Genomic DNA, 16,332 nt, shown 5'->3' on the forward strand with positions numbered 1-16,332 from the left:
ACGCCCAACCCTATCCCTGAGGTTGAGCTTTGTTAGAGTAGACACAGAGTAATATGTAATGCTCAGTGGTTTCTAACTTAATCGGCATTGTGTGGTTTACAGTAGTTTGGTAAAACTGGGTTAAAATACCCCATCCCTTTGTATAGTTGACTCTACTCCAAAGGTCAGTTGAAGAATTTTTTTTATTTAGTTTGAATTAGAGTTGAGAGTAGACTAGCCTAATATGTGGCACATGCAGTACATTCAGACAACTGGTTTACTGTTGTGTACAGGATCATGTTGGGATATTACAATGTATGTATGGTTAAATAAAAAAAATAAAAAACGAAAAAAAGAAGATGAAGTATTCATTTGCATGTATGCTTTATTCTACTGAACTACAGAAGAGATCATCACAGTAATCCATGTTTGCTAGAGATCCAGTTAATATTTTCACTCCTCATCAGCCCCTTTCTGTTGGGAAAAGAAAAAAAATGTAAAAAAAAAAAAAAAATATATATATATATATATATATATATATATATAATGTTAACCTAATCCAGTTCAAAATGGTTATAACTCAAGTCATAACTGTCATGGATTTTTTTTTTTTTATGTTTGTTTTGTTTTTGAATGGCCACAGCAGCTACATAGCAAAATGCATTTCAACTAGCGCAGTATATAAATGTGTTTTTCACTAATAAAGAGTGCCTAAAGAGTGCAGATTTAGTAAGTAAACATCAGTCAGTTTAACTATGTGTTTATTTCTGCCTGCTCTTACCTTGGATCCTGTATCACGACTCTTAACTCTCAGCTTGTTGACCTGAGATTCAGCAATATCAGCTCTCTCTTCTGCTTCATCCAGCTCATGCTGAATCTTACGGAACTTGCCCAGACTAGAATTGGCTTGTTCTTCCTATAGGATATACATAAACATACTTGTGATCGGAATTAGCCATATACAATAATTGCATATGATGGCATCCTCGGGGGGAGTATACTTACGGCCTCTTCAGCAGCTCTCTTGTAGGACTTGACCTTCAGCTGGAGTTTGTCCACCAAGTCCTGCAGGCGAGCCAGATTCTTTCGGTCTTCCTCAGTCTATGCAAAGCAAAAAATATTTTAAGTACATGCAATATATGTAAACGTTGAATACATTTTATGGATTTAGTAAATATCAATCAAATAATCCAAGGCAAAAACTGCTTGTAGGCAATATTTTTCCTACCTGGTAGGTGAGTTCTTTGATGCGTCTTTCATATTTACGAATCCCCTTGACAGAGTCACTGGACTTTCTCTGTTCTATCTCCACCTCACTTTCCAGCTCTCTCACCTAACGGATGTGTAAGAATTTTAGCTAATCAAACAGAATGAGCATTTTACAGAAAACACAATAGACTTGTTTCCAAAAACATCAGCAGCTTACCCTGGCTTCCAGTTTCTGGACCTGCTTCTTGCCTCCCTTCATTGCGATCTGCTCAGCTTCATCCAGACGGTGCTGTAGGTCCTTGATGGTCTGCTCCATGTTCTTCTTCATGCGCTCCAGATGAGCGCTGGTGTCCTGCTCCTTCTTCAGCTCTTCTGCCATCATCGCAGCATCAGTGATGGCCTTCTTGGCTTTTTCCTCAGCATTCCTGCACTCCTGCACTGCCTCCTCAACCTCAGTCTGAAGCTGAGTATTATCTCCCTCCAGCTTCTTCTTCTGATTCAGCAGACTGGTGTTCTAGACATAGACCATATGGACATTCATATAGTCTCTAGATAATCTTGTGAGGGTTTTACTAGTACTGTTTATCTAGTACAGAGGTGTCATACCTGAGAATGCAGGAGCTGGACTCTCTCACTGATGTCCAGCAGTTCCTGCTCAGCCAGTTTCCTTCCTCTCTCAGTCTGTTCCACCATTGATCTCAGCTCATCCAGTTCTGCCTGCAGCAGATTGTTGCGTCTCTCCACAATAGCGATGTTCTCTTTGAAATCATCATTACTGCGCAGAGCGTCATCCAGCTGCAATTGGGAGTCCTGTGAAGTACAAGTTGTGCAAATGAAAAAGACTACAGAACAAAGTGTTATTTCATGTAAGCATCATCCAATCTGAACAGAAGATTCATCATACTTTAAGATGTCCATGAAGTCCCTTGAGTTGTTTCTGAGATTCTGATGCCAGTCTGTTAGCCTGGCCGAGCTGAATCTCCATCTCATTGAGGTCTCCCTCCATCTTCTTCTTCAGTCTGAGAGCTTCATTCCTGCTGCGAGTCTCTGATTCCAGTGAGGTCTGAAGGGTATCAATCATTCTCTGCTGGTTCCTCTTGGACTGCTCCATCTCTTCATCTTTCTCAGCCAGTTTACGTTCAATATCAGCTTTGATTTGATTGAACTCCAGCTGAGCTCTAAGAATCTTGCTTTCCTCATGTTCAAGGGAGCCCTATGAAGAGAAAAAGGGGTGTTATTACTGAGATCACATTTTGTGTAACCCTTTGTTTTTGGGGTTGGAGTTCACCTCCCTTAAAATAATCTGTAATAACCAATTGCTTTAAACAGCTCCTTGCTTTAAAAAAATGTCATCTGAATATGAATTGGGGGGTTGCTTTTGTTTTACCTCAGCCTCCTCCAGAGCAGATTGTATCTCTTGTTTCTCCTGCTCCAGTAGTTTCCTAAGTTTCTCCAGCTCATGAATATTCTTCCCACTCTCACCAAGTTGCTCACTGAGGTCAGAGATTTCCTCTGTGCAATAGAAATAATGGTCACACTTTATTTAAAGGTCAAATTATCGCTATTAACAAACTATTAACTATGAATTTAGCCTCACTAAACTTTTAATTTGCTGCATTTTATTGGTTAGTAAGGTAGTAATGTTTAACTTTAGCCATTGGGTAGGATTAGGGATGTAGAACATGGTCATGCGGAATATGTGCTTTTATAAATACTAATAAACAGACAATATGTTAATAATAGGCATGCTAACTACTTAATAGTGAGAATTGGTTTCTATACAAAAGTGTCACCAAAATAACATATGACCTCACAAATACAAGGAATTAAACCAGTGGTTTGCAGTTGTAAAACCATCCTTACCTTGGAGATTCTTGTTCTCCCTCTTCATGCTCTCAAGGTGATCCAGTGACTCCTCATATGCGTTTTTCAATTTAAAGAGTTCAGTGCTCAGAGATCTAGCTTCTTTTTGAGCACTTTCCAGTTCAGACTGGGACTCCTCATACTTTTGCTTCCACTCAGCAAGAACCTGGTTTAAAGTTACCAATGTTAATAAGAGCAGAACCATTTTAATCAAGTATTTTTCAATTAAAGAATAGTACTGGACCCTCTCCATAGTTATAAACTTAAATTAATATCAATTTAATTGACAGTTTTCTGAAGATCATTGTTATTTTACATGCTTCATTTCATTTTGCATTTATATGGCAACTGTCACTGCTTTTCAGGGTACTTTCTCTTTCCCTTACCTTGTCAAAGTTTCTTTGCTTCTTGTCCAGAGCAGCGGCAGCAGCATTGGATCTCTCTACATCCACCATGAGATCTTCAATCTCATTCTGCAGCCTGTGCTTGGTCTTCTCCAGAGAGGAGCATTTAGCATTGACTGCTTCCACTGCTTCTTCTGCATCTTGCAGACGCTGAGCCAGTTTCTTCCTATTATAAATAATCAAAATACCAAATATGTTTGACCATCTAAAGCATCATTTATTACAGAATTTTAACGTTTAATAGGCAGCGAACCCAGCAGAAAAGTCTAAATATATTTTCTCTCGTTACTGAAGGCCAAAGCTCCTTCAAAATATAAATATTGGTTTCTTACTTGGCTTCCTCCAGCTCTTCCGTCCTCTGGATGGCATCAGTTTCATACTTAGTTCTCCACTGAGCCACCTCAGAGTTTGCCTTGGAAAGACTCCGCTGCAGTTCAGCTTTGGCTTCTTGCTCCTCCTCGTACTGTTCCCTCAACAGATCAGCATCATGACGAGCAGATTGAACTGCATGGGCCAGGGCATTCTTAGCCTAAACACAAACAAATATTTGGTTCCAGTGAATTTCTATCTAATTGCTTAAATCTTTCACAAAAAAAGAAAAAGAGCTGAGAATGAGATTTTGAAAACCTTGATCTCTTCCTCTAGCTGTCTCTTGAGGTCTTCTGCCTGCTGAGTGTAGGACTGCTTGCCTCTTGTCAACTGAGACACCAGGGAGTCTTTCTCCTCTAGCTGTCTGGACAGTTCACCTGAAATACGATATCAATTTTTTTGTTTTTTAAATGATCACTATGGCACAGTAGGTAACATAACAATATTTTGTGATTTTACCATTCTCAGTTTGCAGCTTGGCTTTTTGCATGGAGAAGTCATTGATTGTGCGCTGGCCTTCCTCGCTCTTGGTCCTGTACTCACTCATCTGGTCTTCCAGAGTTCTGCACATTTTCTCCAGGTTTGCCTTGAAGATTAAATAGATGATATTTGATTGCTTTTTTTACTGACAACACATAAGCTATGTGTTAGACCTATCATTCCTATTACTCACCTTGGCCTTTACAAGCTGCTCCATGTTGGAGACCACATCATCCAGTTCCAGTCTAAGTTCACTCTTCTCTTTCTCCAGCTTCTGCTTCACTCTCTGAAGGTTGTCAATCTGCTCTCCCAGATCGGCCACACTGTCAGAATGTTTCTTTCTCAGAGTAGCCGCGGTGGCCTCATGTTGCAGAGTGGCCTCTTCAAGGTCTCTTCGCAGCTTCTGTAACTCGGCTTCACGTTTCTTGTTCATCTCAATCTGGGCAGATGTGGCTCCACCAGCCTCCTCCAACCTCTCACTGATCTCCTCCAGTTCTCTGGACAGATCTGCTCTCTGTTTCTCAACTTTGGCACGAGCGGCTCTCTCAGCCTCCAGCTCTTCCTCCAACTCTTCAATCCGAGCCTGGTAATGTGAGGAAACCAAAGTTAATGCCAACATGCCTAACTGTCCTACTATGTAAAATTTTTACCTGCAGCTCCTTTAGTTTCTTCTGGAGTTGGGCTTCTATAACCTGACAATCTTCAATCTTGCTGTTGAGCTGGCTTATTTCAAAGTCTTTTCTGTCAAATAAGCAAGATGACACAACATGGATTAAAAGGTCTTTTAATATTAAAATAAGATTGTAAAGCTTTTATAATATATAATATATCTTACTTCTTTAGCCGCTCATCCGTCTGCTGCTTGTCATTTTCTAAATCCATCAAATTCTCTTGAGTCAACTTCAAGTCACCCTCAAGCTTTCTTTTAACTCTCTCAAGATCCATGCGAATTTTCTTTTCTTGTTCCAGAGAACCTTCAAGCTAAATTTCATCCAAAATAATTATAATAATAAATAATTATAAATATAAATTTATAAAAATAAATATGCAATTGATTTAATTCTAGTGTTATGTTTTGTGGCTCTCACATCATCCACTTGTTGCTCCAGCTTAGCTTTGGCTTTGGTCAGTGTGTTGACTTTATCTTCCTCACTCTGGAGGTCATCTAGTGTTTGCTGATGGGCCTCCTGCAGAGCTTTCTTCTCTTTGGTCAGCTTAGCAATGATCTCATCCAAAGCTGCCATCTCTTCTGTCAGGTTTTTAACCTACAGAATTGTGTAATTGTATCAGGAGACTCCTAGCAAACCAATCTTACATCTCAGACATGTTCATTTTTGAAAACTGACCTTGTTCTCAGTGGCATGTTTCTCTTTCTCCACTTTGGCCAGAGTGAGCTCAAGATCATCAATGTCCTTCTTGAGCTCAGAACATTCATCCTCCAGCTTTCGTTTCTTGGCAGTCAGGTCAGCATTCATTTCCTCTTCATCCTCCAGCCTCTCAGTCATTTCTTTGACTTTGCCTTCAAACTGGATCTTGCTCTTGATCAGACCCTCACATCTCTCCTCAGCATCTGCAAGATTATCTTGCTCCTATCAGAGAGGGGAGAAAAATAAATGCAGGTTTATTTCCGCAAGACGAGGGGACGTCACCCATAGATGATTTCACATGGACTAAGCCCCCAAGAATTGGGCCACTTTCTGACGAATTGAAAAATTAAAACAACCAACCATCTCTGTCAAAACTGCATAGTGTTCACTTTATAAATTAAATGTAGATTATCTGTTCAATTAATATAAAACCGACTGCGGGAACTAGGGCTGCACGATATTGGGAAAAAATGACATTGCGATATTTTATTTTTCTGCGATATATATTGCGATATGAAATCTAATCTAATTGTTTCTTACAAACAAAAATGGGGTGAGCATTTACATTCTCATTTTAAATGATTTAAACATCGACACCATCATGTCAATTGATTAATATGCACGAGGGAGAGAGAGCAAGACAGCGCTTGTGTTGTTTGAAGCGCTCGCTCTCTCTCTCTCTCTCTCGCGGTCTCTCTCTCTCGCGGTCTCTCTCTTGCGCGCTCTCTCTCTCTCTCTTGCGCTCTCTCTCTCGCGCGTTCTCTCTCTCGCGCGCTGTCTCTCGCTCGTGCTCTCTCTCTCGCGCTCTCTCCGAATCACATTCGTCAAGGGCCGGGGAGCAGCTGGCCTGTACAGTTAATGAATAACGGATCAACTACGACAGCCTACATCGCACATCCTGCGATGTGACTATCGTGAATTCGTACATCGCGATATCGATGCTTAAACGACATATCGTGCAGCCCTAGCGGGAACATATATATATGAATTCGCTGTTTTACCTTTTGACTACTTTTAAGGGTTATTCTGTGGCATTTATAAGCCTTTTGATTGGTTGTGTTATGGAGATGTAAAAACAGTTACACTCACTTAGTGTACACTCTTCTCTGTTCCATTAACTGTTCTTTCAGTTAATGTGCACGATGTCATCTGACTATCTGAAGCGTCTGTCATAGCAAATCAGCCCAAGCTGTTGTGAATAATTAAGCGAAGCATCTTCTTTTAAAATTTTTAAAGACACCAACCCGTCATCGATGTACTATCGTTATTTGCCATGTCACAAATTGTGACGTCAACACAATGTAGATTTTAAACCCGGAAGATGAAAATAATGCAAAAAATATAACAAAAAATTATCCAACAGTTGAAATGAACGGATGCTAACATTGTCTTCTATGATGTGCAACACAAACACCTAAAGCAACCCTTTAAAAAGCGATATACTGTATGAACGCAACTGTATTATGCATACTAACTATTAGCATCTGCTCTAGTGGGTTCTGTATAAAGTAAAAAATGCATAATTTTAGTCCCACATGAACTTACAGACTGCATTGCAAGCTGAAGGTCATTCTTCTCTTGGAGAATGGAAACCATCTTTTCTTCAAGCTCCTTTCTGCGAGCTTCAGTTTTGGCGTAAACCTCCTTCAACTTCAGGAATTCTTCCTTCATGTTGGCCATCTCTTTCTCAGTCTCAGCAGATTTCAGCAGAGGCTTGATCTTGAAGTAGAGCTTCATCCAGGGCCAATTCTTGACACCCATGAAGGCACGGATATTCCACTGGATCACAAGCAAGGCATCTCTATAGATGTTTAATAAGAATGTTCAGTCATATATTATAACTTGCAAGTTAGAGAAAAGATTAATGTATGAAGAGCTGAAAACTAACCTTCTCTCCACAATTTTCTGGAATTCCATTCTTGATAGAAAACCACGAGATCTGGACTGAATTCCAGTAATAATAAGTGCAAGACGGTCGTCTCTCATCTCTTCAAGAGTTCCCAGAAGACCAGCCTTAAAAAACACCTGAATAGCAAAGAATTTTGTGTCAAAAAGAATGAAAATAGAACAGTGCCTTTGTAAAAAGTTATTGTTAATATAAAAATACCTTAGTATGTCCTAACTTGTACTGGCTGTGATCAATGTCAAGAGAACCCAGAAGCTTTTCTGCACCCTTCTTATTATCAATGAACTGTCCCTCAGGGATAGCCGCTGGATTTAGGATCCGGTACCTACAAAAAGAAACACATGAACAATCATTTTATGCTTTTAGTGCATTATTTATTTTTTTTTTTAACATATGTATTTGTTTATTTCTAGCAAATGCTGCAGAGTTGGTGAAATTTGCAATAACTTAGAATCACTCATAAGATTATTTTGTAGGACATAAAAGCCATTTAGTTTCATACTTACCGTTGTTTGAAATCTCCATACAGGATCCTGTTGGGGAAGCCCTTTCTGCAGATTCTGATGCCCTCCAGCACACCGTTACAGCGCAGCTGGTGCATGACCAGAGGATTCTCCATCGCCCCAGGAGTCTTAGTCTCATTGGGAATCAGGCAACGCACAAAATGAGGGTGAGTTGACTTCAAGTTGGTCATGAGCTTGTGCAGGTTTTCCTGTTGGTAGACCATAAAGGATTTTAATTTATATGCAATAAAACCATGTCAAAAAAAAGTAGTGTCATATTAATAAATAACCTTACCCTATGGAGGGCTGACACTGTTTGGAATGAAGAACCCTTCTTTTTGGTACCTCCTTTGGCACTCTTAGCTCCTGAATCTGTGAAATACATATGTTTGTTGTTGCTATATTATATAGTAAAATAAGTGATTACCATATGTTAATTTCACCCTTTAGTGTGTACTTGCCTGCATCAGTAGCAGCATAATTAGCAAATAGGACAGAAAGCAGTTTCATGGTGGACTTCTGGAACAACCCTACAACCGTCTCATTTAGAGGGTCTTTGTTCTTCACCAGCCAGTTTGAGATGTTGTAGTCAACAATGCCGGCGTAGTGAACCAGGGAGAAATGCGCCTCTGGTTTACCCTTGACAATCCTGGGCTTCTGGAAGTTAGGACTTTTGCCCAAGTGGTTGTCATAAAGCTTAGATTTGAATGTTGCATCACTGGCTTTGGGGAACATGCACTCCTCTTCAAGAATGGACATGATACCCATGGGCTAAAATGAGTAATAGATTGGACGGTAGAATAGAATGGAATAGACGGTCAATATGTCAGTAAGAGAAAAAAATAGGACCCCCACAGTATGTTCATTTAATATTCACCCACCTTCTCAATTAACTCAATACAAGCCGCTAAGTCCATGCCAAAGTCAATGAACACCCATTCAATACCCTCCTTCTTGTATTCCTCTTGCTCCAGCACAAACATGTGATGGTTGAAGAACTGCTGCAACTTCTCATTAGTGAAGTTGATGCACAGCTGCTCAAAGGTGTTGTACTGCAGATGGAAAATGTTGTATAATCACAGTGGCAAAGTAAAAAAAAAAAAAAACTGAAGATATTATCATTAATCAGTAGATGTAATCTTACATCAAAGATCTCAAATCCGGCAATGTCCAGCACACCAATGAAGTACTGACGAGGCTGTTTGGTGTCCAGGGATTGGTTGATTCTCACAACCATCCAGAGAAACATCTTCTCATACACTGACTTTGCCAGAGCACCAATAGAGTAGTACACCTGACAAAGGAAATATTAAATTTTCTGAATTTCACAAACTGTAAACTCTACAGAGATACAATTTTGTTTGTATATATAACGTCCATTAGAATATTTGGTTACACTTTACAAAAAGGTTCCACTAGTTAATGTATTCTCTGTATAAACAATACAATTATTATAGTGTTTATTAATCTGTGTTAATGTAAGGTAATGAAAATACAGTTGCTCATTCTGAGTTACCAGTGAACATTATTGTAAAGAGTTACTGAATATTATTTTCATTTCTCACCTGTTGGACACTCTGTCCCTTGGTGACCCACTCATTTCCTACTTTGACTCTTGGGTGGCACAAACCCTTGATGAGATCAGCAGAGTTCAAGCCCATCAGATATGCGACTTTGTCAGCATCTACATGTTAAAAAGAATACAGAGCTATGAATCTATATACTATATATCTTAGACTTTTTTCCATTTATGAAGCTGAGATTGCTGACCCTCAGTCCCATCAGCCTCTGCCTGTTCCTCTCGCTGCTTCTGCTTGAACCTCATGTTGCCGTAGTGCATGACAGCACCAGTCAGCTTGTAGATGCCTGCCTTTTCTTCTGTAGTGAAGCCCAGCACATCAAACGCTTCCTACAGTAGAGCGGGTCAAAATGCTTAATATTCTTTCTTTTTTTTTCAAGTTCATTAAAAGACTTCCTTAAAACTCTTTAAATGCCTAAAATTGAGAATCATTTAGTCATCAGTTATTCTAAAACTGCATGCCAGATAGATTTCTGTGGAGCACAAAAGGAGATGTTTTTTCCGACATGTTCATACACCAAATTATCCTATGGCTTTGGAAGAACAAGTTGTGTGGAGCATTACTTTTACTATGCTTTACTGCTTTTACTGTTTGTTATTTTGTGTTTCACAGCAGAAATGCAGTCGTACACATTGTCAAAAGTCTTCATGACAAAACTTAACATTTTGGGTGCACTACTTCTTCTAATATTTTATACCATGATAACTTGTATTGTGAACTGTCTATGTGTTAACAAACACTTACATCAGTGGCCATCAGCTCGTCACGGTCATCAATAGACTGCACTTGTGTCTCTCCTTGGGAGATGAAGGAGTAGTCATAGGGGTTGTTGGTGATGAGCAGCATCTCTAAGAAGAAATGGGAACATAGATCAGAAAATACTAAAATAAAAAATTAAATGTTCATGAATATGACAGGTAATTTTACCCAGTAGTTCTGGTTTTCTCTGGGAGAGGATCTGGTAGAAGATGTGGTAGTCTCTCTCGGCCTTGAGCTGAAAAGTGACGCGAGACTTCTCCAGCAGATCTAAATGAATTGATGCATAGATGAATAACAAAACAGATGCATTTCATCAATGTGTGACTGTTGGAATGATGCTGGGCAGTAAATACTTACAAGTCTCAATGTCAGCAGAAGCTAACTTTCCACTGATTCCAAAATGGATACGGATAAATTTACCCTGTAAATAAAGCAAGATTACAATATATAACAAGCTCATTCAACAGAATGTGAAGCACATATAAAATATGTACACCAATTTGAACCCTACTTACGAATCTGGATGAGTTGTCATTTCTAATGGTCTTGGCATTACCAAAAGCCTCCAGAGCAGGATTACACTGGATGATTTGATCCTCCAGAGTTCCCTGTGAAAATTACATTTTCTTTAACATTTGGTATACCATTGACATATGGCATTGTTTTATGTAGTCTTGTAAAATAATAATAGTAGTAATCCATAAATAATCTAAGTCACAGTGGAAGAAATAAAGACTAAAACTTAACTTATAAAGACATCATTAATTGAATGTTTTTTTTTGCATGCAATGCTAAAGTGTACTATTTATGGAGGCTATATCTTTAACACCAAGCATTTCTGCAGACTCTGTTGATACTCTCCTTGATTCATTTAACTCAAAAGTTAAGAATGTTATTGATGATATTGCTCCAATAATAGTCAGTAAGAAAACAAACAGACAGAAATCAGTTTGGAGAAGATCAACAGCAGTTCAGACTATGAAAAGACAATGCAGAAAAGCAGAGCGGATGTGGAGGAAGTCGAAACTTGAAATTCACTATAGCATCTGTAAAGACAGCCTTCATGATTTTAATGTGAAACTAGCCACAGTTAGACAGAACTTCTTCTCAAACCTTATAAACAGTAACTTAAATAACACTCATACTCTTTTTGCCACTGTTGAGAGACTGACAAACCCCCCAAGTCAGATTCCCAGTGAAATGCTCTCAGACAGCAAATGCAATGAGTTTGCTTCTTTTCTGAGAAGATCATCAATATCAGGAAGGCGATTGGCACATCCTCAAGAAATGCTCTTTCTGGGACATTTCCAAACTCCCTAAAAACTGCAGTTGTTAAGCCCCTCTGAAAAAGAGCAATCTTGATAACACCATTTTGAGCAATTTTAGACCAATATCCAATCTTCCTTTTATAGGCAAAATCATAGAAAAGGTCGTTTTTAATCAGCTGAACAAATACTTAAACTCAAATGGATACCTGGACAATTTTCAATCTGGTTTCTGAACACATCACAGCACAGAGACAGCACTCATTAAGATAATAAATGATATTCGCTTAAATTGTGACTCTGGCAAAATATCGGTGCTGGTATTGCTAGATCTCAGTGCTGCGTTTGACACTGTTGATCATAACATACTACTAGAGAGACTGGAAAACTGGGTCGGGCTTTCTGGGATGGTACTCAAATGGTTCAGGTCATACTTAGAAGGGAGAGGTTATTATGTGAGTCTAGGAGAGCATAAGTCTAAATGGACGTCCATGACATGCGGAGTCCCACAAGGGTCAATTCTTGCACCGCTCTTGTTTAGCCTTTATATGCTTCCACTAAGTCAAATAATGAGAAAGAACCAAATTGCCTATCACAGCTATTGTGAATGAATACCTTGACTCTAGGGGTCAAACAACTAAAAATCAAGTCAGGAATCTTGGTGTGATTCTGGAGACAGACCTTAGTTTCAGTAGTCATGTCAAAGCAGTAACTAAATCAGCATACTATCATTAAAAAACATTGCAAGAATTAGATCTTTTGTTTCCAGCCAAGACTTGGAGAAACTAGTTCATGCCTTCACCAGCAGGGTGGACTATTGTAATGGGCTCCTCACTGGCCTTCCCAAAAACACCATTAGACAGCTGCAGCTCATCCAGAACGCTGCTGCCAGGATTCTGACTAGAACCAGAAAATCTGAGCATATCACACCAGTCCTCAGGTCCTCACACTGGCTTCCAGTTACATTTAGGATTGATTTTAAAGTACTTTTACTCGTCTATAAGTCACTTAATGACCTAGGACGGAAATATATTTCAGATATGCTCACTGAATATAAACCTAACAGAGCCTTCAGATCATTAGGATCGAGTCAGTTAGAAATACCAAGGGTTCACACAAAACAAGGGGAGTCCTCCTTTAGTTACTGTGGAATCAGCTTCCAGAAGAGATCAGATGTGCTAAAACACTGGTCACATTTACATCTAGACTTAAAACTCATCTGTTTAGCTGTGCATTTATTGAATGAGCACTGTGCAATGTCCGAACCGATTGCACTATATTTTCACTGGTTTTTATTTTACTTTTTTTTTTTATGTAAAATCATTTTCTAACTTTTTTTAAATTCATTTTAAGTAAATGTTTTAATCATTTTAAAAGTTTTAAAATGGCTTGTTTTATTTTTGTTATTATTTTTCTTCATTATTATTTTACTTTCTTTTATGTAAAGCACTTTGAATTACCATTGTGTACGAAATGTGCTATATAAATAAACTTGCCTTGCCTATATAAAAGGTAAATTCATTCATCCATTATAAACCAATATTTTGGGAATTTAGCACCTTTTTCTCCATTGATGCATCCTTCTTGGTTGGTGCTGCTGCAATGCTGGCAAAGTACTGGATGACTCTTTTAGTGTTCACAGTCTTTCCAGCACCGGATTCTCCACTAAGAATAAAAACATTTAAATTAAAACTCTGAGAAAATGCAGCATAGAAAGAAAATATCGGTGACAGGAGAAATGTCATGTGTGTAATACATACGTGATCAGGACAGACTGGTTTTCTCTGTCTGTGAGAAAGAAAAAAAAAAGAAAGTTCTTATTTACACATTGCAATGTAAATCTCCCAAAGCAAACAACATAAATAAATACTACAAGTCATCACCTGACAGCATGTATTGGTAGGCGTTGTCAGAGATGGAGAAGATGTGAGGAGGAGCCTCAGTTCGTTTCTTTCCTCTGTAGGCAGTGACGACTTCCTGGTTGTACACCGGGAGCCCCTTGTAGGGGTTGACAGTGACACAGAAGAGCCCAGAGTAGGTCTGTAAGAGATTCACAGCAGCTTCAGATCTGCTCATATGTTATAAAGTAAATGTGTGAGCATTTTAAGATGCCACTCACGTAGATCATCCAGGCTGCGTAACGCTCTTTGAGGTTAAACAGCACAGCTGGCTCATGCAGGAAGGTGAACATCGCCATGTCCTCAATTTTATCAAACTTCGGCGGGTTCTGAGGATGGACATCAATCTCCTTCACAGTTACTGTCTGTGGATAACATACAAAAGATGTTTCACACCTCAAATTTAAAGAACGTCTGTACGTACTCTACATTGACACCACTACTCTATATAAACAATACAGATATTAAACCATACCTTTCCAAATTCAGTGTTAACAGTGACTTTGTCACCGTCTCTACTGGTGATAGAGGCTTTGACGTACTCAACCTCAGCATCAGGCACAAAGCATTCCTTCTTCATGTCGAAGATGCGAGTCTGGGCCTCCAGACGCTCCTTGTCTGATTTACGCAGAAAGGAAGCAGCAGGTCCGAACTCTGCCATCATGGCGTCCCCCATCTTTCAGTCAGACTGAGGCAAAGAAAACAAGAATTTTGCATAAAAATATTGGTGCATAAAAAAGGTAATAATTATCATCATGAGCTATACCTAAAATTTCTAATCAACAATTGATCTGTCAATTGACAAGCTGCAAAATTAAAATATTGGATAAAAGCATGCCTTACCAGATAAAATCCAATAAAAGTCCAAGTCCTTGCAATTAAAAAAATAAGCATCATTAATAAAAATGCATCCTATTATGTTGTTAAGTCCTCATTATCAACTCAAATTAAATTATTTGTGCTGCTGTATAGCAAAGATTCGATCTTAACAAACACAAACCATCTTACCTTCAGGTGGTACAATGATGTGAGCTTGAACCATTGTGTTGTTACGTATCGCTTTATATAGAGGCACAATGACTGTGACGTTGACTCTGTATTTGGTCTGGGTCACTTGTGTGTGTAGCTTTTTTTGGGTGCCTGAAAAAAATGTCTGTGTCAGTCTGAGCATGTGGTGTGTGGCGAAACATGAAAGATAAGAAAGGATCTTAATCACAATGGTGCTATTTTTGTCCCATGTGTTTATTTTTCAAGATATCAAATCTTTACAAAAGTTAAGTATGCGCATATGTCATAATTTGTAGTTGGTTCCATTAGCCAAATTTACACCATCTTTGAATTTTTTATGTGCATTAAACATGACAGGTGCGGAAACTCTTGTGTGAAGTGCGCCACAGTTAAACTTGCTTCACACAATCTTTTTGTTTAAATCAAATCCTAATCATACAAAGCTTAATTAATGCCTGTGATGCAGTCATTTTCACAGGTTTATCTTTGTGCTCAAGGATAAAGACGAGGTAACAATGCCTCAAAAATCAAGATGGCTGTCAGGGAAAGGTACAATTGTCAGTAGACAGTTGCCAGTAATGGCAACAATGGATATTTGCGGCCTTTTGATCTCTCCCAATGCAGAGACAGCTGCTACTCTTGCTTGTTCGTGTTTGTAGCTGTGACCTTTCTTGACTACGCAGTTGATATATCATCACCTGTGGTTTACAGGTTGTAACAAGTTCAAGTGCAGTCATACAAACGAACAAAAGCTTCATTCAAGTTCATCCATTTGTTCTTCCAGAATCTTCCAGCTCTTGAAAGATTCCCAAAACAAATTTATCAAACCGATTCTGTTAGATACAAAAAGCAGTTTGTATGTTTACAGAAGTGATGTAGCACTCGTGCAGGTAACATTGAGGTGCTTTTTCCTTTTTATTATTCCAGAAAGATCATGATGAGCAGGTTAAACTAACCACTTTAACTGCCAATCACTTTTTTAACCGCATTACTGTATTATCAACTCTACAGTGTTGATTTGTAGGGGAGCCGTGTCAGCCATTGCTCAAGACCTTTTGTGAGGATAGGATCCTGCCTTGACCTCTCGTCTCTGTTATTCTGCACCCCCCTAACACTTTTGCGATCTATTCTAGGCCCCTCATCCTCTACAGCACTTCATTCTCAGCTGTCTACTAACCCTTGTTTATCAGCACTCAGGAGTAAGAATGGAAGAAACAGTGCAACCTTATGGCTAATTTGTAATTGGAGCTTCCTTTTGTCATTGGAATAGTATGGTCTTGCATCTGTTGGGTTAAATAGGAGTCTAATGTGTCTCAGCTTTTTGTCCTCTGCTGTTTCTGCAGCACATTCAACAGTTTCAAGGAAAAGATATTGCTTGTGATATTGAGCCAAAAGATGCGATATACGTACAGTGGGGTTCAAAACAAGGTTATTGTAGTTAACTAAAACCATAAAAAAGTGTATTTAGAAGAATATAAAATTTGCATTATTTAGTGGTCTCGCATTTTGAAAGCATTGTATATTGCTCAACTAAATGACACCGTCTGGTGGCAGTACACTGCAGTTATAACGATTGTCTGTACATTGTCATTGAGTATCGAAAAACTTCAGTGTGCAGTGGATATTTTAAATATCAACATCAATTTGTACATGTACATATATAAACAGAATATCAAAACAAAAAGGCACTCTGACTAGTAAGTCTAAATGCATCGTGCATCTGCTGCATTGTGTACCCATGC

The 16,332-nt window shown here is 38.8% G+C and overlaps 1 protein-coding gene across 1 annotated transcript; it reads right to left on the bottom strand.

The window, feature by feature from the left end:
- Positions 1-346: 346 nt before the first annotated feature.
- LOC132124450 (myosin-7-like) lies at positions 347-14,612 on the bottom strand. The gene is made up of 39 exons (XM_059535451.1): positions 14,591-14,612; positions 14,426-14,453; positions 14,058-14,270; positions 13,804-13,947; positions 13,568-13,724; positions 13,445-13,472; positions 13,244-13,349; positions 10,935-11,027; positions 10,777-10,840; positions 10,588-10,686; positions 10,405-10,508; positions 9,851-9,989; positions 9,646-9,764; positions 9,225-9,374; positions 8,962-9,132; positions 8,542-8,851; positions 8,376-8,452; positions 8,084-8,289; positions 7,779-7,902; positions 7,560-7,696; positions 7,217-7,472; positions 5,651-5,893; positions 5,393-5,569; positions 5,140-5,285; positions 4,955-5,045; positions 4,498-4,887; positions 4,284-4,410; positions 4,083-4,201; positions 3,788-3,984; positions 3,438-3,621; positions 3,052-3,217; positions 2,576-2,700; positions 2,093-2,401; positions 1,795-1,998; positions 1,406-1,702; positions 1,208-1,312; positions 985-1,080; positions 761-895; positions 347-453 (listed from the first exon to the last, which is right to left on the bottom strand). The coding sequence occupies exons 3-39, from the start codon at positions 14,256-14,258 to the stop codon at positions 433-435; spliced, it is 5,817 nt and encodes a 1,938-aa protein (XP_059391434.1). The 5' UTR covers positions 14,259-14,270; positions 14,426-14,453; positions 14,591-14,612; the 3' UTR covers positions 347-432.
- Positions 14,613-16,332: the final 1,720 nt, after the last annotated feature.

This window comes from Carassius carassius, chromosome 42, assembly GCF_963082965.1.
Source record: "Carassius carassius chromosome 42, fCarCar2.1, whole genome shotgun sequence".
Taxonomy (NCBI): Eukaryota; Metazoa; Chordata; class Actinopteri; order Cypriniformes; family Cyprinidae; genus Carassius; species Carassius carassius.